The 22,802-nt window shown below is 37.9% G+C and overlaps 1 protein-coding gene across 2 annotated transcripts in view; it reads left to right on the top strand.

Annotated features, from left to right (window-relative positions):
• Nucleotides 1–1,281: 1,281 nt before the first annotated feature.
• LOC136863967 (solute carrier family 12 member 9) overlaps nt 1,282–22,802 on the top strand; it is a 246,727-nt gene continuing 225,206 nt past the window's right edge. Inside the window, exons 1-2 of one of the 2 annotated variants that reach the window (XM_067140433.2) lie at nt 1,282–1,340; nt 7,301–7,435. Coding sequence is in view for 1 of the 2 variants with exons in the window: in XM_067140432.2 (XP_066996533.2) it covers nt 1,507–1,792; nt 7,301–7,435 (421 nt within the window). In the remaining variant the exon portion in view is untranslated. Of the gene's footprint in view, nt 1,793–7,300; nt 7,436–22,802 lie in introns of both variants that reach the window. The other variant, XM_067140432.2, reaches the window with a different exon arrangement.

The raw sequence follows: 22,802 nt of genomic DNA, 5'->3' as shown, positions 1-22,802 counted from the left end.
ATGCCTATGTTAGATCAAAATTTAACAATGTTCTTCCGAGTTTAAGGACAATACGTTCTTGGGTACATGAAAGTTAACTGCGAGCAAGTATGGAATGTTTCAATGCTATTGAGTTGATGGTAAGGGAGAGTTGGGAAAGGCGTGTGGTTCCAGTTGTCTGTCTCTCTATTGATGATATGTGCCTAAAGGATAATGCTTAATTTACTGGAAATAAAATCATATTTTGCATTGACATGGGCACAGAAATGAACAATGATAGCTGCCTACTGCAAAAATGGTGTGTATTATAATGTGTAGCCTACTGCTGTGAATGACAGTTGGAAAATTTCTTGTGGTTATTTTTCGCAGATTTTCTATCAGGTAAGGAGATAGCACTTCTAATGACAAATTGTATAGAAAAATTTCATGTAATAGTGTTACTGTGGCAGCTGTAACATTTGATGGAGCTAGTAACAATGTAAACCTGGCAAGAAGTTTGGGTGAAAATGTACGGTACTAATTTGGAAAATATGACAAAATATTTGTCAAATACTGTAATTTTTTTGACTTTTTAGACAACAAAACCTTAACGCCAGATATTTTTTGAATTTACGACTGCCGACACAGATCGAAAAATTATTACACATATTCGCTGTAAGCAGACAAAACATTCCTTTAGATTGTTAGCTTCAATACACGTGCCAGAGCGGTGCCTGTTAACATGTTGTTATTCAGAGGGAGTCGTCTCAATAGTTATTTCTATTCGTCCTCTTTATAGAAATATGTGTAATTATTTCACCTGATTCGAAAGATCACACAGTCAATTTTTGTTGGAACACTCCATCGGGAAATTACCTATGTCAAACAAATCTGTTTTTATGTTGGATTTTGATTCACATTTTTTACGTATATTTTAACCGTAGCAGAACGATTAGTACTTATTGTAGAGAGAAGCAAATGATTTTGTTCATCCCATTACTCCTCAGTACATTATATGATTATGTGAATCGTAAAATATATTGTAAACGCGGAGTTTGATTACAAGTTTCTAGGAAATTCTCCCGTCATAAGAAGGACGTCATACGCGACGATATAGACGTCATTTATATTTTAATCTCATAGAAATATGCATGCTTGTGGCTGTACGCGTTGTTACGAACGGAGCGTGAAAAATTTTGCGTAATAAATAATTAGCTATTCTGTGTAATGTAATTTACGATGTTTGGTGTGATCCCTCTTTTATTCTTGGTTGATTCTTTATCTCGAATTTTATGTTCTAAGGAAATTTTTAATGTGATTGGTTGATATTTTGTGGGCGTGCCAGTGGAAAATAAATTTTGTGTGATATGTGAGCTTTTTAGGTTGGATGTGTTTTATTGTGTTGACTTTCGGACTGTGTGGATTGATTTATAAATTTTGAGGGTATATGGTCATAAATATCTCTTGTTAAGCATTTTTATTCCTAACATATTCATTTTCATGGTTGTCGGAATATAACTGTCAAAGTTGAACGATTGTCAATCAGCGATGATTGCCCCTTGTGAGGGATCGACAAACGAGGGGCCAGTGACTGTCATCCCAGAAAGTGTCATTCCAACTGTTGCGACTAGAACTCATGAGAAAGCACCGCTGATAACCAAGCGACGTTTGTTCAGACGACTAACATCAGGGTTCGGATTCAGAAGTAATGTTACCAGTGATTATGTGGAGTTTGACTCAAATTCCAACTCGGGGAGGACTCTTGGTACTTTTGCTGGTGTTTTCAGTCCGGTGGCCCTGTCAATGTTTAGTGCCTTGCTGTTTTTAAGAGTTGGTGAGTAGCAGTTACTTTGGTGATACTAGTACCTGGAAAGTCTGTGTAATTGGTACAATTTTTTCCATTTTCAACAAGGTTGGTCAGTTTTTTCACTCTGTTGTAGAGTCAGGTTTTTGTGACAGGCTTATGAGGTATCCATTCTTCAGTGGTGATATGCTACTGCTGGTCAGAATAACCTCTAACATATTTTCCAAACTTCTGCTTTTATTACAGGAGTATATGCTCATATACTTGCCAGCTGTATTTTGTGATGCTTCACGTTATAACAGTGCGTATTTGTCTGCGTTCTTTGTTGGCTCGCTGTAGTTACAGTTTTGTAAAGGAATATAGTAATAAGCAGCAGCAGTAGTTCCTCCACATGATTATATTTAATGAACCAGACTCATTCCAGTCCCTGCTGCATAGTGATGTGTGCAATTATAAGGAATCTTTGAATTTTGGTACCCTGTGCCTTTGAAAAATGCTGTGATATTTTTAGCTACCATTTAGGAAAGTATCCCACAATTTTAGAAAAATCACAACCTGTGGAAATGAAAAAAAATAAAAACTGTATCATTCAGGAAATGAAGAAATTATTCAAAGCACGTTTCATTTCACCAGTCTCTCCTCAAGAGCTAAAAAAAAAAAAAAAAATTAACAACATAAAAACAAAACAAAATATGTGAACTAAGATGGACAGGAAACAAGCCAGTAGGCCTACCCTACTTATAAATGACTGGAGAAAGCAACCTGTCTGTTGCCTTTGCGTTTGCAACCTAGGCTGCAAGTATATATCTTGTAATGACAATGGAGATTTAATCTACACACAAAGTTTTTCAGTTTTTTAAATTGTTTCAGTATTAACTGTTTTAGCCACAGCTGGAAAGTGTAGGATATATAAGACCAAGGTCAGGAACCACCCTCGTAGTGTGATTGCTGCCTGGGAGACTGATCACCTCAGATCGAGTAGGGGTATTTCAGTTGCCTTGACAAAGATTACTGCAATGTATTTGAAACGTTGGCAAACTGTACGTAATGTTCAGAAAACAACACGGTTCAACCCGGAAAACTAACTAAATGATGAACACATTTGTCCAAGTAGCCTACCATTGCAAAATCGTAGTCTTCATTTCTGTGGATAGTGGCGCTTCTATTCTTTCCTATGTTTCTTCCTGAAAATGAGATGTCATTCATGTGATAGTTTCTTCATTAAATCCGTATAAACTCGTACTTTGTTCTTTAACTGCACACCAACATAATTTGTGGCATTTTTTAAGACTTGCAGAGACTTTGAACATTAATTGAACTATGTTAGTGATCCACAAAGATGAGTCTGCTACTGATCAGACTTCACTTCCTACAAGGGTATACCGGGTCTCTCATATAAACTAAGACCGAACTCACGGTGTTTGTACTCTGCACTACGGCAGTTGCCTTAGCCGAACTTACGTTGCACGCGGCTGCCCTGCTTTAAGCATGTATACAGTCCTATGTGGAATCTTGCCTTATAAAAGATATTGGAAGTGTCGTCCTTCCTAGGTTATAGGCCTCTAGTTGCTTATGGATTGAATCTTCTTCACTGAGCTCGATAGCTGCACTTGCTTAAGTGCGGCCAATATCCAGTATTCGGGAGATAGTGGGTTTGAACCCCACTGTTGGCAGCCGTGAAGATGGTTTTCCGTGCTTTCCCATTTTCACACCAGGCAAATGCTGGGGCTTTACCTTAATTAAGGCCACGGCTGCTTCCTTCCCACTCCTAGCCTTTTCCTATCCCATCGTCGCCATAAGTTGTATATAAAAAAGAAAATCTTCTTCAGTCCGGTGTTTGAGCCCAACACCGTACTGAGTTTCCTTTTAACTTTTTCTCCAGTTTCACTAGGGATGAATAATGTACATGAGTGAAAGTATATATACAGTTTCAGATTCAAATCCGCACTTTGCTTAACGAACACAAACAGTATGACTATCATAAATAATTTTAACTACATCTCTCACTTGATTGAAGTTCTGGAAGAACGATAATGCGGATAACCAAGTTCCCCATCTTGTGAGAACAGGTTCTGGTGGAAGAGAAACCTGACACAGAGGAGTTTTATACAACTGTACACGAGCTGGTGCTTTTAGGAACAGTTTTTTCCCACTTGAAAATATTTTGTTGACAGATGTAAAGAGGGTATGTATCCCTTCTGCAATATGATGCAATCCATAGGCCAAACATGTGACGTGGATGAGATTTGGAAAAAAAAGTACTCGAAGAGACTGATCTGCTTTCAACATATGCGAAGCTGCGTCTGCGACTAAAAGACGCACTTTTTTTTTTATTTTTTTTTTTTTTTTGCTAGGGGCGTTACGTCGCACCGACACAGATAGGTCTTATGGCGACGATGGGATAGGAAAGGCCTAGGAGTTGGAAGGAAGCGGCCGTGGCCTTAATTAAGGTACAGCCCCAGCATTTGCCTGGTGTGAAAATGGGAAACCACGGAAAACCATTTTCAGGGCTGCCGATAGTGGGATTCGAACCTACTATCTCCCGGATGCAAGCTCACAGCCGCGCGCCTCTACGCGCACGGCCAACTCGCCCGGTAAAAGACGCACTTTGTAACAATCACTCTCCGATTCACTGGGCCACAGAAGTCGCAAGGATTCGTTGACAAATCTTGCAACTGTAGCGTGATTGGTTTTTTTCCTAGGACTTTGCACGAAAGTAAATGAGATTTGCCGGGTTCTTTTGGACATAATTTACCCACTATGAAGTTCGCAAAATATCGACCACACGAATCGGTTGTTTCATCCACCAATATCCAGACACAGTTCCCTCCTATGTTAGATCATATCGAATCCACGACAGAAGCATGCAGTGAAAGTAAATAGTTCTTCCTAAGGGTAGATTCATCTGTATCCTTTGGTTAGCACAATACTTTTCAAGACACGAGCGTAGATATGGATTATTCAATTTATGCAGCGGAATGTAGCTGCGTACAAAAGCTTTACAAATAGCAAAATGTACTAACTTCACAACCGTGTTGTCATGTCTGTTAAAAGTAGCTGTTGCGTATACTTACTCTGTTCTTTTGATCTGAGATGTGAAGTTGTTTTTGAATGCTGTTCAGTTTGAATTTTTATTGCATTTTACACTCTTAGTAATATAAATGGTCTGTTATTGGACATCATAAATTTTCCAGCTAACTCATTCCTGGTTGGCAGCATTTTTCCCCACTGTGCTAAGTTGGGCTCATCACTTGGTAAATAGCACAACCACCAAGACGCATGGCTACTGCATACCGTGGTAATGAGACAAATTTATTCATCCGGGATAAATATTTCAGGTTCCCTATGGGAATCAACATCTATATCATCTGATGGCCAGGCAGGCATCAATTTTTGGTAATGAGACAAAGTCTCTCATAGTGCATTGGCACTGCCGGTGGCTTCAAGTAGCCTATGCAGTGGCCTCCATGGTATGCACTAGCCATGCATCTTGGTGGGTGTGCTATTTACCAACTGATGAGCCTAACTTAGCACAGTGGGGTGAAACGCTGGCAACCAGGAATGAGTTACCGGTAGCTGGAAAATTTGTGACGTCCAATAACGGACCATTTAAATTGGTATTATAAAATTACTCATTCGGGACAAATATTTCAGGTTCCCTATGGGAATAAACATCTATATCATTTTACACTCTTGTCGCGCACTTGACAGTATACTACACCACCGTCACTTGTATAGTCACTATTGCCTGATATCCACTGTTTAATTGAAAAAGACCTATAGCTCCTATATTTAGGCATTTTTACAGTTTAACCCGGTAAAACACTGCAACAGACGAAGAGCAAGTTAACAGATGAACGCATTTAGTTAAGCAAAACATGGGAGGCTACTGTAAGTAGAAAGGTATGTCAGAAAGAGGGGAATAACTGTTGTGAAAAGGGTCATTATCTGTTTACCTGCTTGTATTGAGACACTGAAAGCACTTTCCTTGATAAGGGAAGGCTGCTCATGTTGCCAGGGGATGAACAACATAGATTTCATTATATTGTTCATTTTGTTCAGAAATCCTAGATAATCGATCACACACAACAGAAAAATATATCTGTATATGCACTAACATTCAAAATATGCACTAACGTTCAAAATATGCATTTGCATATGTGCATGTGCATTAAAAAAAAAAACGGGCCCTTCTCATGACCTACCATGACGAACTATCATGTGCAGAGTGGAATTAGTTTGCTGATTAATTTATTTGTTAGCATAGTCTGACATCATCTGTGGGTCCCATTTTCGCAATTGGGTTCTCAGCTAGCGTCTGACGCTCCACTGTTGCGTCCCTTGTCCTCTGTGAACTTTTAGTGTTACAGAATTATAATAACCCTTTACAATTTTAACAAAAGGCTAAAATGCTCATGTATGAATTGCCAACCTTTCACGGAGTAACTTCTGCAACAATCTTGAAATATCCTGCTGTCTCAAACTAAGTTATCATGTTTTCAAACTAAGTTATCATGTTCGCATTACGGGTATTTTGGCCGTATTTGTGGGCGGGGTGATCAAAATTAGTCTTCGCTCTCAGTATTATTTGGGAATGGTTCGAGGCTAGATTTTTAAAAAAAGTTCGGGAATTTCCTTGGTGTTTCCACGCTTTGGTACTTGAGACTTGGCGACAGAAAGTCGGGGATCTAGTCTCATGTTGTGCAACTCGCCGTATAATCGAAGAAAGCTGGAACATGTCTTGAATCCCTTCTTCAATTATCAATACGCTTACAATACACCATTCTGCATACAAATTAACATCAGCAATCCACTGAAAAAAAAAAAAGAAAAAAAAAACAACAACTTTAAAACAAAACTCAGCTGTACCGACAACAAAGACCGCGGACGGTGAACGTTATGAGTCGCGCACAGTGTAAAGGACTGGGTAATGAGGTAACTCCAGGAGTCACGCATGGTGGAAACGACCAGGCTTACAGAAAATGCTCTCTGCTGATTGAGTGGTGAAGGAAGGAGGAACGGCGAATGTAACCACATGCAGTGGACGAGTCCTTTGATAGGTACAGGAGGGGAGGAAGCTTTATCCCGTGAAACCCTTTTGAAAGAATAAAAAATGTATGCACCTGGTCTAAAAGACTGTGATTCGACCCCTTGCGGGTCTAGATTCTTTTCGGTGGGAACATTTCGCTCTAGGCAAATGCTGGAGCAGAACTTTAATTAAAGTCTCGACCATTTCATTCCCAGTCCTAGCCCTTTCCTGTCACATGATCGCTGAAAACCTATCTGAGTTAGTGCAACATTGAACTTCTTAAAACTTGTGCACTGATGTTATGAAAATATACATGATTTGAATGTGTAACATTTTGAGAATATCTCCCTTCCCTTTTCTGCTTAACCTATGTAACTTTCCTGCTATTAGTTGCTGAACTTAAGGTTCTACATTTCAAAATATGAGTTCTGACTTCTGTCAGTTTAATTTGTTGTGTCCAGTCCTGTTATTTAGGAGTTAAGATGTAGGATTGTTTGTTCTGTTCACAGGTTTTATTGTTGGAAATGCTGGACTTTTGGTTACACTTCTACAATTCTTAATAGCATATGGCATCCTTGTATTTACTGTTGCTTCGGTGTGTGCAGTTTCAACTAATGGAGCTGTGGAAGGAGGAGGAGCATATTGTATCCTTTTTTAACAACATTTCGGGAACTCCATTTTGCTATTAATTGTTATTGGTTTATCTCCATTTATAAATAAAGATATGTTCTTACACTCTGAGTATTCAGTAATTACATGTTATTTGTTGGCTGTTTTTGTTGTCCTACTTTCTTGGGTACATTTTGTGATTTCTTTTTTAATTTATTTGTATGCTATTGTAAGATAAAGTGTGTCATAGTGATATTGTTCAGATATTTGAAAGAAGTAGAACTGTGAGGAGATCAAGTTAGTCAAATGTAAATGGGACTGGATATTGAAGGTGAAGTAAATCATTTGCTTTTAGAAGGGAGGATCCTTATCAGAAACAGTAGCGGCAGTTAGCGAGGCAAGGGGGGGACAGTTCGCCCCCCCCCCCCCCCCCCACCTTGTGGAGAAAACGACGTTATAATTGAAGCAGTGATTAATCTAAATTGTATAGAAGAGGGGACCCCTCAATGTTGAAGTGAAGGTTGCATTAAATAATACGGATCTCTCAAACTGCTGTGGAAAATGTTACAGAATGCAGTATTCCATTTGGGAGTGAAGAATAATAATAAGAAGACTGAGAAAATAAAGTGAAACTATGACTAGGACCTAAAGTCTAAACAAAAAGAGATAGAACCCCCCCCTTTTTATTTTTCATAGCTGATGCTCTTCACATGGCATGACCGGTCTTAGCGGCTGCCGTTGCACATCTAGTGTTGTAACCGTGTGCCTTGGTGTGGGAGGGGGAGGGGGGAGAAATTTCACAACATCTTTATTAATCTAAGAGTTCAAATTCTAAAATTGCCATTGGCTTTTTAAGAGATTGTCTGGACAGTAATCTAATGTCCAGTTTTTTGAAGCATACGCGAAGGAAACGCTTGCCGTCTTCGCGCCACTATTTAACCTATGGAAAAATCAATCATATCTGGTTGAAGAATGAGATTAAGTTTTTATATGAGAAGCAAGCCTTACTGAAAAACTATATGCAGCACATCTAAGAGCCCCCTTGCAGCTGTCTCCCGCAGAGGGATTCTTTTCAGTTTCGTATTCAAATTAAAATGGAAGTTATTCTTTCTAAAAACAAAGTACCTTAATAATAAACTGTTACGTCTTAAAGGCTCTAACTTAACTGATAGAAGTAAAAATGCTCCTTACCGAGCTCGATAGCTGCAGTCACTTAAGTGCGGCCAGTATCCAGTATTCGGGAGATAGTGGGTTCGAACCCCACTGTCGGCAGCCCTGAAGATTCTTTTCCGTGGTTTCCCTCGGGCTGTACCTTAATTAAGGCCATGGCCGCTTCCTTCCCAGTCCTAGCCCTTTCCTGTTCCATCGTCGCCATAAGACCTGTCTGCGTTGGTGCAACGTAAAGCCAATAGAAAAAAAAAAAAAGCGCCGCAATCTCAAAGTCCTATTCCAGTTATGACAAAAATTCCCCTCACCATAAACCTCTCTAAAGTTCATATTTCAGACTCTGGGATTTGCATTCTGAATAAAGGCCTGAAATTCAATTGGCCTAGTCCATATAAAGAAAGGGACCTCATAACCACCATTGCTGAGGTAGAGTCCACCGTCCAGAAACTTCTACCAATCAACAGAATGATATAAGACATGAGGTTTAAAAAAAAAAAAAAAAAAAAAAACTTCCTGCCCTCGTAAACAAACTTAGAGCCAATTTTTCTTATAAATTCCAATCGGCGAAATAGGGAACTTTTGCTGAAAATATGGCAGAGTGATGTAATAATCACTAAGGCAGACAAATGTTGCACAATTGTAATTATGGATAGAGAGGACTACTTACAAAAAATTGAAGCCGTTTTTTGTTTTTTGGATGACCTTTTCATTTTAATACATAAAGATCCAATGGCTCACATTCAGCGCAATCTTCAGATTCTTCTCAAAAATCTTCTGTTAATTTGAATGAACAGAAGACTCAAAAATTGATTAACATGAACCCAGGGGTTACACACAGCCAGAACTTTACCTAAAATACATAAGGCCGAAGACCCCATTAGACTTATTATTCATTTTAGGAACAGCCCTACCTATAATAATAATAATAATAATAATAATAATAATAATAATAATAAATTAGCCGTGTGAATCCCCTAAGGGCTATGCCTCCTGCACTGCAGGGACAGTGCTCAGTTTAGCTCATCAGGTGAGCAGGTCCTGAAGAGCATTATTGTATTGGTTTATCTGTAGTTTGTTTCATGATATCGTATTACCGCATATTGTACACTGGTGTAGTCTCACCCCCCGAGTGAATGCAATGGTGCTTTTCTGGATCAACAGTTCGTGAAAACGCACTGTTGCATTAATGACACGTGTACACTTTTTTCCAGGGAGGGTTTAGGTTCCTTCTAGGTGAAAGCGTAAACTTGCACTCTTCGTTCTTGCATAGCTTCTTCTCCGAATGTTGTAGACGTTTCTTGTAATTAATTGACCTTATCCTCCGTTGAAATTCCCTTAACATACAAGTACATATCCTCCTTCCACTATGTGTTCCGTGTTGAGTTATTATATCACTACTTCATGCAAACGTCTGTTTGACATTCGTGTTGCTATTCTCCCGAGTGCTCAGAAGATGGCCATCACGGTATCCTCTTCGTCGAAGTGTACAATTGTATGTTGTATATTTCGTCCCTGTCCTGAGAACGTGCTTCAACATACTTTACACTTGCACGGCTTCTTTCCGCAGTGTACTCGAGGACGATAATTTTATATTCACCACTTCATGAAAACCTCTTTTTATCAATTTTCCTGCATTATGCCTTAGTGATCAGAGGTGACCTTCAGGTCTCTTTGTGGAAGCGCACTGTTGCGTATTTCACTGCTGCAGAACCTCTCAATTTTTGCGCAGATTTCTTAAGAAACATTGTCTTTCACAATAAATCCCCCTTAAGGAATTCTATTGAGTTTTGTTATTAATTTAAATGTTTTAAAGTAACACCCCACCACACCATCTGCTCTTTTGATATAAAAAATATGTATTTCAGTATCCCAGTTAAGGTTTGCTATTTGCTTTACGTCGCACCGACACAGATAGGTCTTATGGCGACGATGGGATAGGGAAGGCCTAAGAATGGGAAGTGGCCGTGGCCTTAATTAAGGTACAGCCCCAGCATTTGCCTGGTGTGAAAATGGGAAACCATGGAAAACCATCTTCAGGGCTGCCGACAGTGGGGTTCGAACCCACTGTCTCCCGATTACTGGATACTGGCCGCACTTAAGCGACTGCGGCTATCGAGCTCGGTATCCCAGTTAAGGAAACAGTTGACATTATCGAGAATAATTTGTCAATTCAAGGTAATCTCGGTAAGCCAGGGATCAATTATTTCATAAGAATTCTCAAATTTCTGCACAACAGCAACTATTTCACTTTTAATCAAAAAGTATATTAACAGAAAGGTCTTCCAGTGGGGCTCCGGCCTCAGGTATATTATTATCCAACATCTATCTAGACCATTTGGAAAACACACAAATGATTAAACAAATACAGGGTCATGAATTGTGGGTCTGTTATGTAGATGACACATTTATAGTTATAGACCAGCATTTAAACAGTAGCTCTAATATTCTCAAATTTCTTAACTCATTGTGTCCAAATATTAAATTTACAATTGATAATGAATTTGCTAATTCTCTTTAATTTCCTTGTTGTCACCATTATATGAGAAAATGATAAGTTTGTCTATAATGTTTATAGGAAGCCAACATTCTCACCTATTACTATTAAGAATACCGTATTTATTCATGTATTAGGCCCCCTTGGCTTTTCGAGACGAAGAAAATGAAAAAGAAATCTCGCACACAAGACCTCCCAACGTAATTCGTTAGAGAGGAACAACGATTCCACTTCGAAGTGGCTACAAGCCTTGTGCAGCTCTGATGACATCACACAAATTTGTGAATAGTTTTGTCCGTACAACCCACGCAATGAAAAGGCGCGTCGAATTCGTGCGGTACATCTGTGTTTCGTAGTTAAGAAATGTCCGCCTCCGTAACGTAGGCCTACTGCAGCTTTGATGATGTCGCACAAATAGGTGAATAGTTTCGTGTCCGACCCGCGCATTGCAAGCACAAATCAGTCATGTATATATGTCTGTGTTTTGTAGTTAAGAATGCTCGCCACCGTAATGGTTAGCACAATTAGCTGCCATTCTTGGGAGCCTGAGTTCGATTCCCAGTACCACATTGCCAGAGATTTGCGAATGGCAGGAAGGTTGATTTGTTGTAAAAATGGTACATGCAACTCCTTCCACTGGGGGGACCTGTCTAAAAGAGAGCTGCATAACCTCGGGATGAGAAAACTAGTTTACTTTAGTTAAGAAATATTCGTGGTTGTTGCTAGGCCTATCAATATAGGCAAGAGAGATCATTAACAAGTGATCGTTTAATATCTCATAACTCGGGCCAATATAGGGATTTTTGGGGGAGAAGTAGGTTTAAAACGTGATAAAAACAATTCAATCACAATTGTTTTACTCACCAACGTACCTAACAAATGCTGACAATGTTGATTTTACTTTCAACGATTTTCGGAGACGCCAGACAAACCATACTTTTTTTTTGCTAGGGATTTACGTCGCTCCGACACAGATAGGTCTTATGGCGACGATGGGACAGGAAAGCCTAGGAGTTGGAAGGAAGAGGCCGTGGCCTTAATTAAGGTTTGTTTGGTGTGAAAATGGGAAACCACAGAAAACCATCTTCAGGGCTGCTGACAGTGGGATTCGAACCCACTATCTCCCGGATGCAAGCTCACAGCCTAGAAGTCATGTGTTCACTGCACAAAATTTGAGGTTATCACATATTGGACCCCCCTTTACTATTTTTGGCTGTAAAAATGGGGAAAAAAAGGGGGTCTAATACGCGAGTAAATATGGTAGTTCTCTGCATCCTGGCACTCATTTATCGTGCATTTAACTTACCTCTTTCATGCAAAGAGCGGAATAAAGAATTGCAATTTATACAAACTTGGCTGAGTTTACTGAGTTTAGCATCGACACCATCAATAAAATTATTGGAAAAATTGGTAAAAAAGACAATGTTCTAAGTTGGTTCTGGAGTCACATAAAAAATTTACATTTGCTACCTTGACTTATAATAATCCTGCTATTTTTTAGTACCAAATTTAGTTAAGAAGCATGATTTTCAAGTGTCTTTTTCAACCTGTATTACTAATTGCCATTTGTTTTTTTAATCACAGTGTTGTTAATTCTAACACTGATCATTTTTCTGGCTCAATCATATACAGTAGAACCTCGATGCATCATTTCCAGAACTGTTGTTTTCCCGTATCCATCGTTCAATTTATTCAGTCCCAAAAATGTTCCCTATAAACCAATGTTAAATTTCCCCGCATCGATCGTCAAAAAAATATTTGTCCTCGGCCACAATTTTCCCGCATGATTCGATCGAATGTAAGAAAAATATATGCAAAAGTTTTTTGAATTTGAAGAGAGAGCTAAATACTCTAGCATATAATAGCGGCAACCTGTTACGCGAGAATGTACGAGCGATTACGAGTTGCTAGTCTTGAGCAAGGATCTCGCAGGCTGAAGTGCTGCGCCCAGGTTATTCACGAGCAACCTCACTTTACTGAAATAGATCATGATCTTGAGGTATTTGAAGTTCTGAATAAAGGTCCTGTACTGGATGTTACAGAAAACTGCTATATTCACTTAGATCAATACTTTAATTCGTACCTAAATTTAAATTATATCTCCAAAAAACCAAAAATCCTGTTCAATTTTCTTATTGCATTTTTCAAAAATATTAGAATTCCGAATAGTAGATCTTTCATATTATGCGTAATACTTTTTCCCGCCACGCGCTTTCACTGTATCAGCCTCCCTAACTTCCCCTCCTTCCCTTCCTCATACCTGCCCTGCCGCTCCTCCTCCTTTCCCTCTCCCTTCCTATCCCATCACTAGTTGCTTCCTTGACCCAAGCTTGTCATTACGCTCAGTACTTCTTCACCACACGTCACACCATATGCCTCCCAAAGCGAGTCTCATTCAATTATAATTCAAGGTCTTTTTTCCCATAGTTTCTAACTTTTATAAATATCCCCCCTTTCATTTATACTGCAGATCTCGCATTGAACTGCAAACTTCTTAAGGACCTTGGTTCATAACATGATTTCCACCTCACATGTTATGTTACAATATTAAATATTAGACTACAGGCAACAGCACAGCTGTGATGTAACACTGACTTCAAAGCTTTCGGAGGAACATCTTATGCAAATTGAATATTGTACTCCTGGTTAAAAAGTGACAAAACTCTTTATTCAGTGAAAATATTCACTATACTTCTAGTCAAAAAGTGATATTATTTAATGAAAATTGTGACTTGAAAAGTCAAACCCTAGACTACCAAGTTCAACTTGGACTTAAAGCAAAATAAGTTTTAATGTATTGTGTGTGTTGTTACAGACTATGATTGTTAAGTTCTTAACTTGTGATTCTATAATCAAATTGCTATTTTAATTCACTTTCCATTTCATGTGTTGTTCCAATAATGACTGTCAAGTTCTGAAATTGTGATTGAAAATCAATTTACTATTTAATTATATTCCCCATTTTAATCATACGTAAGCATAATGTTATAATATTTTGTGTATTGTATATGCATGTACAGTATATATGTACCCATACCTATTCTCATATTTTGGCTGAAGATGACGCACAACAGCATTGAAACTAGTCCCAAGTAAAATGTAACATTATTATTGTATTGAAAAGGTGGACCCTTTAAGTTACCTCTCTAACCTCGCTACGAGCCTCCTGGCGCCAACGCTTCTCCTCGAGCCACTAACTGGCCCCTAGAAGTATTCTTATTTACAAGAATTAAAACGAAGGCATTTCAAATTTGCCACCATTTTCTGTGTTGCTATTGGGTGGCTAGGGCTGACAGCTTTGTTGAAAATGAGAAAATCGCACAGTTTAACATCGTCGTGGCGCGCGCCAGGTACATTTTAATTAGTCACAGGGTTGTTAATCGCGTCGTACCTTGTGATGTGTGTGGGATGCTAGAGGCCTGTTGACCACTTTGTTACCCCCCCCGTGCCCAGTTGTCTTGTTACAAGCTGCACGTAACCAAGCCAGACCAATGATCTTTTCACTAGCCTGGTCTTGAAACTAATTCTTCCTAATTTGGCAGCATCGCTTAACCCTCTGTGACATCGCACGAGGTGCACCATGTTGAATTTCTAACCTCTGTGACATCGCCCGAGCCGCGCCATGTGGGATCTCTAACCTATCATTTTCGAAGGGTCTACAGAATATTTAACAAAATACAGGTTATCGCCGTAATATCGACGTATATTATTTCTTTTCAATAAGAGAACTGACCTTGAAGGTTTTCCAGTTACCACAAGATGTAAGGAAAAGTGAAACGAAACGGCGTAAAATCGCGCTTTTTATTTTCATCGTGTATATCATGATTGCAATGGTCTGATACCGTTTTATACAGTATGAGCATATCCGGCTCCATGGCTAAAGGGTTAGCACGTCTTGGCCTTCAGTTCAACAGGTCGCGATGGGGTAGGAGATTTTAACCTTTGTTGGTTAATTCCGACCGTTCGGAGGCTCTCTCTCTGTGTGTGTGTGTGTGTGTGTGTGTGTGTGTGTGTGTGTGTGTGTGTGTGTGTGTGTGCCAGCTTACGCATTGGGACTCATCTTGTGTAGAGCTGCATTTTCGTAAGCGCGTTTATCGCCTATCACTCAACAACTCGAAAAATCTGCACCCGGCTTCGGAGACCCCACACCATTATTATTATTATTATTATTATTATTATTATTATTATTATTATTATTATTACATGATGAAAAATGCCCAAATACAGTACCCATATGTTATTATTTTGCTTTCGCCCTATTTTATGTCACCTGCATTTATAGATTTCCTGCATCCATCGTAATTTTCCCCCTCCCCCTTGAAAAACGATGCATCAAGGTTTTACTGTATAGGCTTGTCTGCACCCTATGTAAGGCTTCTATATTGGGCAGACAGGTCGTAGTTTTATAACCCCATACCTAGAACATATTAATGCTAAAAAGCATTGTAAGTTTTCCTCCATGAGTATTCACATGAACGAAGCCGACCAATCCTATACCTCAATCAGTCAATAATTTTTGACCATTTTGCAAAGGGGCAACCTCATGAACATCTTAGAAAACATGTTCATATCTTTGCTTCAGTTTAATAATAATAATAATAATAATAATAATAATAATAATAATAATAATAATAATAAAATTAAATTTTAATGAAATTTTAGTAAATAAAAGTCCTTTATATATGACCAAATCCCTTGTTTTCTTGATTTGTTTGGAACTAATAAAGCTGGCTTCCTTGTAACAAAAAAAGCAAACAAACCCATCTCTACATTTCTCTCACTAGCATGTCCTCCCCTTCTCCTTCCTCTTCCCCTCCACCTCCCACACCTCCTCCCTCTCCTGATCCAGCTGCCTGGCGCACCAACACTAGATATGCAACGGCAGCCGCTAAGACCGGTCACACCACTTGAGGAGCGTCAGCTGTGAAAAATGAAAACGGGGTGAGTGTGTTTTCTATCTCTTCCTGTTTACAGTTTAGGTCCTCGTTATGTTTTCACTTTATTTTTTCAGTTCTTCTTCTTCTTCCAGACTCCAAAATAGAATACCGTATTCTGCAACATTTTCCACAGCAGTTTACAAGATCCGTTTTATTTAATGCAACCTTCATTTCAACCTTGAGGAGTCCCCTCTTCTATGCAATTTAGATTAATCACTACCTCAGTTATCACTTTGAATCATCTGCAAGATTATTATGAACAATGGGTTCGAAACAAGGCCAATTTTACAATTCTACCCCATAGATTTAAAAGAAAAAAAACTTCTAAATAGTATTTTTATGCACTTTTTTCCTGATCTTAGTGGGCATAAGTGTATGTTTATTTATAGGAATTATGAGAATGTGACAACTCTGTACTGCCTGTGCAGGTCTATTTTTAATCTATGCTGGAAATAAGTGACTGATGATTTCTCAAAGAGACGAAATAAGTTCCGCAAATAATTTTGACATTAACGTGATTATATTAGGTATTGAGCAGGTGGAAACCTCCAGTCTTTTTATTTGAAGTGCTTAATTTCTACGAAAGTACTCCTTTCACCCCGTCAACGTCTATGTGTACCAACCACCATTTATTTTCCGTGGGTCCTCCCCATCCATTTACCATAGGCTTCAGGAGTACCTCTGGCAAATTGGCAGCTTTAGTCTTGACTATACCAGCAACCAGTGCTTCGGTAGAAAGATCTTTCCTGCTTGAGAAGAATTAATTTTTTTTTTTTGCAATGCCCAACATGAAGAAAGACTCGACCCTTGCTCTGTTGAACATTGAAGGCAAACTTCTACAAAATCTATGCTCTAGCTCTTAATTTGAACAAGATGTCATTGATGTCTTTGCACAGAAAAAAATGGAGGATCCAGGTAATTTACAAGAAGTAAAATGCGAGTTGTTATAATAATATGTCACCGAGCGAGTTGGTGGTGCGGTTAAGGGTGCACAGCTGTTAGCTTGCATTTAGGAGCTAATGGGTTCGAACCCAACCGTCGGCAGCCCTGAAGATGGTTTTCTGTGGTTTCCCATTTACACACCAGGCAAATGCTGGGGCTGTGCCTTAATTAAGGCCACGGACATGTCTTTCCCACTCCTAGCTGTTTCCTATTCCATTGTCGCCATAAGACTTATTTGTGTCAGTGCAACATAAAGCCAATTGTAAAAATAAAATAAAATCATTTATACTACCTGCATCACCTTAACTATCCTAAAGGCTGCCATATGCTCTTATTATTTGTAGCACTAATGAACTGGATAACATAGATACATTGATTGTTATAGCATTAATGAAAGATTCAAAAAATTAATTATTTTAAATGTACATTACTTTTTAGTATCGGTTCATTTGTAGTACTTAAGATAATGTTTTAGCTATGTGTGCTATGATTTATAGATAAATTGGTAATGTCATGGTTAGGTAGCATTTTCAAGATTTTAAAAAATATTAGCTAGGTAACATACCCCACTCTGAAAAGCAGGTTACATCACTGGTTGGAGGAAGTCTCAATAGTGAGGAGCCTCAAGATGCCCTGAATAACTAGACAAAGAATTCAGTGACTCTTTATAACGTCGCCTCAGTAAACTCTGTGCATTCACCTTGATCTGCTCACTATGTGCTGTATTTGAAATGTGTAGCATTTCTAGATTCTTTCCAAACATATTGCTGATGATTGTCAGGAACAAGAGAAATGCAAAATGCATTGGTAAAATAATACGTTACACTAGTGCTGAACAGTCCATCCTACCCAATGTTTGCATTCTGTTACTTGCCATATGATGATGAGGTGTAAGATGTGATCCTCACCATGGCTGTTGAGAGTGAAGTAGCAACATGCAGTCTGTTTCCTGCAACTTGGGTAAACAGACAACATTTTTGACTACTGCAAGAAATTCTATTTCGCATGTTAGCAGCCTTCTTCCCAACAAACAGTTGCTGATAGTGGTCATTGGCCTGTTAATGTCCTCCATAAGACTACTTGTATTGATGCACCAATTCCCTGTCTGAACCACATCACTGTTGGGTCACTTTATTGATTTCAGTGAAATCTCAGATGTCCCTTACTAGTCTCACAGTATTTATCTCTTACTGTGGAATTGTAGAGTGGAGATTTAAGTGGGGAAGCACAATAGACTTAATTGGTCGCAGTGCAAGGTTATGCAGTTGAGGCCTTTGGTTCAGAGGGTCCCGCGTTCGATCCTGGCCGGATCGGGGATTTTAATCGCCTCTGATTAACTCTTCAGGCCCGGGGACTGGGTGTTTGTGTTTGTCCCCAACACTTTCCTCCTCATATTCACACAACACACTACACTACCAACCACCACAGTAAGACGCAATAGTGATTACATCCGTCCATATAGGGTTGGCGTCAGGAAGGGCATTCGACCGTAAAACAAGGCCAAATCGACATGTGCAAGAGTTCGACCCATGACCCCACAGGTGTTGGAAAAGCAGTAGGAAAAGAAGAAGAAGAGTGCAAGGTTATGCAGTAATATGACATCTGTAGAGGCATGATTTTTTGCATTAATTTATGTTCGATTTTGCAAAAAGGAAACAGTTTTTTGCTTTAATTTCACTTTAATCCTTTCCTAAAGTTATTCATTAGTTTAATTTGAGAGAATTGTGAATTATTTATGTGAAAGGTAGCTAAATAGAGACAAACGATATTTATAATCATTCATTATTGAGAAGCAATATTGATAATCATTCATTGTTCCTTATGTAATCTTGAAATGAACTATGATATAGCCCTAATCACGATTACATACAAAACGAAGAAATCCTTCTGTTGAAATGAGAAATCCTTACTCTGTCCTCTGTTTCCCTTCACACACGTGATATTGAAACACAAATTTCAAGATTATTATTTTCCATGAATTTCGCTGTATTTTTGCACTTATCGCAAAATAAGTATATTATGCTTTAAACTGGCCTTGTTGCTTCAATTTGCTGTAATTCACGAAAATAAAATCACTAATTTCTTAACTAGAATCACATGATTTGTTAAAATATTTCTCAATCGTTCCAATTTTTTTTTTGTCGTGTTTATCATTAATGCGAAAAAAATCATGCCTGTAAACATATGCAGCCCGACTGACATCTTCCATAACCTAAGAAACAGTGCAGAATACTTAACATAATGCTTCCCTACATTAATGGCAGGATGGTTTAAATTTTTAAATTAAATTCTACCTTGTGACAGTAAGCTGTATATTCATCATCAATTAACTTATTGTCAGGGTATTTTTCTTGGACTGTAAATAAAATATTTCTGCTGCAGAATGTTTGTGCATTGCACTGCTGAAGGTTTAGTCTTTTTGAAAATTGTGTCTCAATGTCTTGCAGTTACTGTTAGTCCTTGGTAACAATTGGCTGCATCAACAGAAAAATATTGTTGATGCTGAAACATACCCAGTGCAGTCACATTGGAAGGAAGGAACAAAGCTAAGAAAATTTGACAAAGAATGTAATTCTTGTTCATTGTAGAGTAGGACATATCAGTAAACAGATATCAGATATCTCAATTTTATGCTTTTGTAAGTGTACGAGGGAGAACAGACCACTCTGAAGGGTTGTTTTGAAGGAATGTTTTATATTGTGAACATACTAGAGTTTTAAGTCTCTTACATTTTACAGTTAGCAAATGAGGTAATTGTGATGCCCAGATGAATGTAATAAGTGATGTTAAATTATTAACAAAACAAACTGAGAATAATAGAAGAGCTTATGTAATATATAAATCTATATATATATAAAATAACTTGTCCTGACTGACTGACTGACTGACTGACTGACTGACTCATCATCGCCGAATCAAAATTACTGGACATAATGAAATGAAATTTTGAGGATACATTTATAGTACAATTTAGGTGCTCGGTGAGGGAGGATTTTTGGATATTCCGTTGCTAAGAGGGTAAAAAGGGAGGTGAAATTTTGAAATGAGTGTATCTATATCTCAAAACTTTAAAAGTTTACAGATGTAAAAATTGGTACTTAGAATCTTCTTTAAAAATAAGGAAATACGTATATTTTGTCTTCGGAAAATCCCAATAGGAGGGGTGAAAAAGGGGTTGAATGCTGTTAATGAGGATTCTTATATCTCAGAAACTGAGGATATGACAGACCTGAAAATTGGTATTTGGGATTATCCTTTTAAAATAAAGAAACACATAATATTTTGTTTTTGGAAAATCCAATTAATAGGAGGGTGAAAAGGGGGGTTAATTTTTAAAATGAGTATATCTATATCTCAAAACTTTTAAAGTTTAAAGATGTAAAAATTGGTATTTAGAATCTCCTTCAAAAATAATGAAACGCATATTTTTTTGTTTTCAGAAAATCCCAATAGGAAGGGTGAAAAAGGGGTTGAATGCCTTTAATGACCACACTTATATCTCAGAAACTGAGGATATTACAGACCTGAAGATTGGTATTTGGGATCTCCTTTAAAAGTAAACACGTAGTTTTTGTTTTTGGAATATCCAATTATTGGGGGAGGGGGTGAAAATGGGGGGAGGGTGAATTTTTAAAATGAGCGTATATATATCTCAAAACATTTAAAGTGTACAGATGTAAAAATTGGTATTTAGAATACCCTCTAAAAATAAACACATATTTTTATGTTTTTGGAAAATCCCAATAGGAGGGGTGAAAAAGGGGTTGAATGCCTTAAATGAGGATACTTGTATCTCAGAAACTGAGGATATTACAGACCTGAAAATTGGTATTTGGGATCTCCTTTAAAAATAAACACACATTTTTTTGTTTTTGGAAAATCCAGTTAATAGGAGGGTGAAAAGGGGGGTGAATTTTTAAAATGAGTGTATCTATATCAAAACTTGGAAAGATTACAGATGTAAAAATTGGTATTTAGAAACTCCTTTAAAAATAAACTTTTTTTTTTTTTTGAGAATCCCAATAGGAGTGGTGAAAAGGGGTGAAAATGGGTTGAATGCCTTTAATGAGGATACTTATATCTCAGAAACAGAAGATATTACAGACCTAAAAATTGGTATTTAGTATCTCCTTTAAAAATAAAGGAAAACCAATTTTTTGTTTTTGGAAAATCCAATTAATGGGGGTTAAACAGGAGTGACAAATTGGGGTGAATTTTTAGAAAGACTATATCTACAGTATATCTCAGAAACATAAAATGTTACAGACTTAAAAATTAGTATTTGGAATCTCCTGTTAAAGTAAAGAAACATACGTGATTTTTTTTTTTTTGGTAACTCCACTTAAGGGGAACTAAAAAGGGGGTGAAATTTTAAAATAAGCATTTCTACAGTATATCTCAAAAACTTAACATGTTACCGAAGTGAAAAATAGTATTTTTATCTCTATTAAAAATAAAGAAACATGTATTTTTTGTTTTCTGAAAAACCACTTGGCTGGAGGGGTAAAAGTAACTGAAAATGGGATTAAATTCTCTTAATTAGGATACTGATATCTCAAAAGCTGAAGATGTAACAGATGTGAAATTTGGTATTTGGAATCTCCTTTAAAAATAAAGGAATACAGATTTTTTGTTTTCGGAAATCCAGCTAAAGGGGGGAGGGAAATTGAAAAATTAATTAAATAATTTGTATGAGGATACTATTATCTCAAAAATGAAAAATTTTACAGATGTGAAAATTGGTATTTGGAATCTGCTTTAAAATTGAAGAAACGCGTATTCTCGGAAAATTCAATCGGGGGGGGGGGGGGGGGGAGATGAAAGAATTGAAAAATTAATTGTATGAGGATACCTACATCTAATAAAAACTAAAGTTGTTACAGACGTGAAAATTGGTATTTGGATCTCCTTTAATAACAAAGAAAAAAGCATTTTTGGTGGGAAATCGTCTTAATAATGTTATTGGCTTTACATCCCACTAACTTCTTTGTTTTTTACAGTTTTTGGAGACGCTGAGGTGTCGGAATTTAGTCCGCAGGAGTTCTCTTACATTCCAGTAAATCTACCGACACGAGGCTGACATTTTTGAGCACCTTCAAATACCACCGGACTGAGCCAGGATTGAACCTGCCAAGTTGGGGTCAGAAGGCCAGCGCCTCAATCGTCTGAGCCACTCAGCCCGGCGGAAATCATCTTGGGAGGCGGGTGTGAAAAGTAGTTGAATTCCTTTTATGAGGACACATTATGTCAAAATGGAAGGTGTTTGAGTCGTGATAATTGGTGTTCAGAAGATCCTTTACTATTAAAGAAACAAGTATTTTTAATGGGAAATTCACTTGGTGGGGTGGGGGTGGTGGTGAGTGTGAAAGGAAATGAAAAAAAAGTGAATTCTCTTTATGGGGATACTTACAGTATATCTCAGAACTGAAGGTAACTGACGTAAACATTGGTATTTGGAATCCCTTTTAAACATAAAGAAACAAGCCTTCTTTTTGGAGGGGGTGGTAAATCAACTTAACTGGGGTGGGGTGAAAAAGGAGTTGAGACCAGTGATTTTAGTGTTCGTAATATACTTATTCTGATCATAAACTGATCATTTTTAATCTTTCCTAGGTTCATTTTCAAGAAACATCTTTTCCTTTGGAGCACATAAAGTTAATTACAGTAGATTCTCCTGGTATATAAATAAAAATTTAAACACATTTGAAATAAACGATAGGAATGATATTGACTGTGTAATTGTTTACCTCTATAATAAGGTCGATAATGCACGGAAGTATATCATTCGTGTTGCCAGAATCTCGCGCACTTGCCTACGCACGACGATGGTGCTGGTCACATTGTCAGCAATGACAATGTCAG

The sequence above is a fragment of the Anabrus simplex genome, chromosome 2 (genome assembly GCF_040414725.1).
Source record: "Anabrus simplex isolate iqAnaSimp1 chromosome 2, ASM4041472v1, whole genome shotgun sequence".
Lineage (NCBI taxonomy): Eukaryota > Metazoa > Arthropoda > Insecta > Orthoptera > Tettigoniidae > Anabrus > Anabrus simplex.
This window is presented reverse-complemented; position numbering and strand designations above follow the sequence as displayed.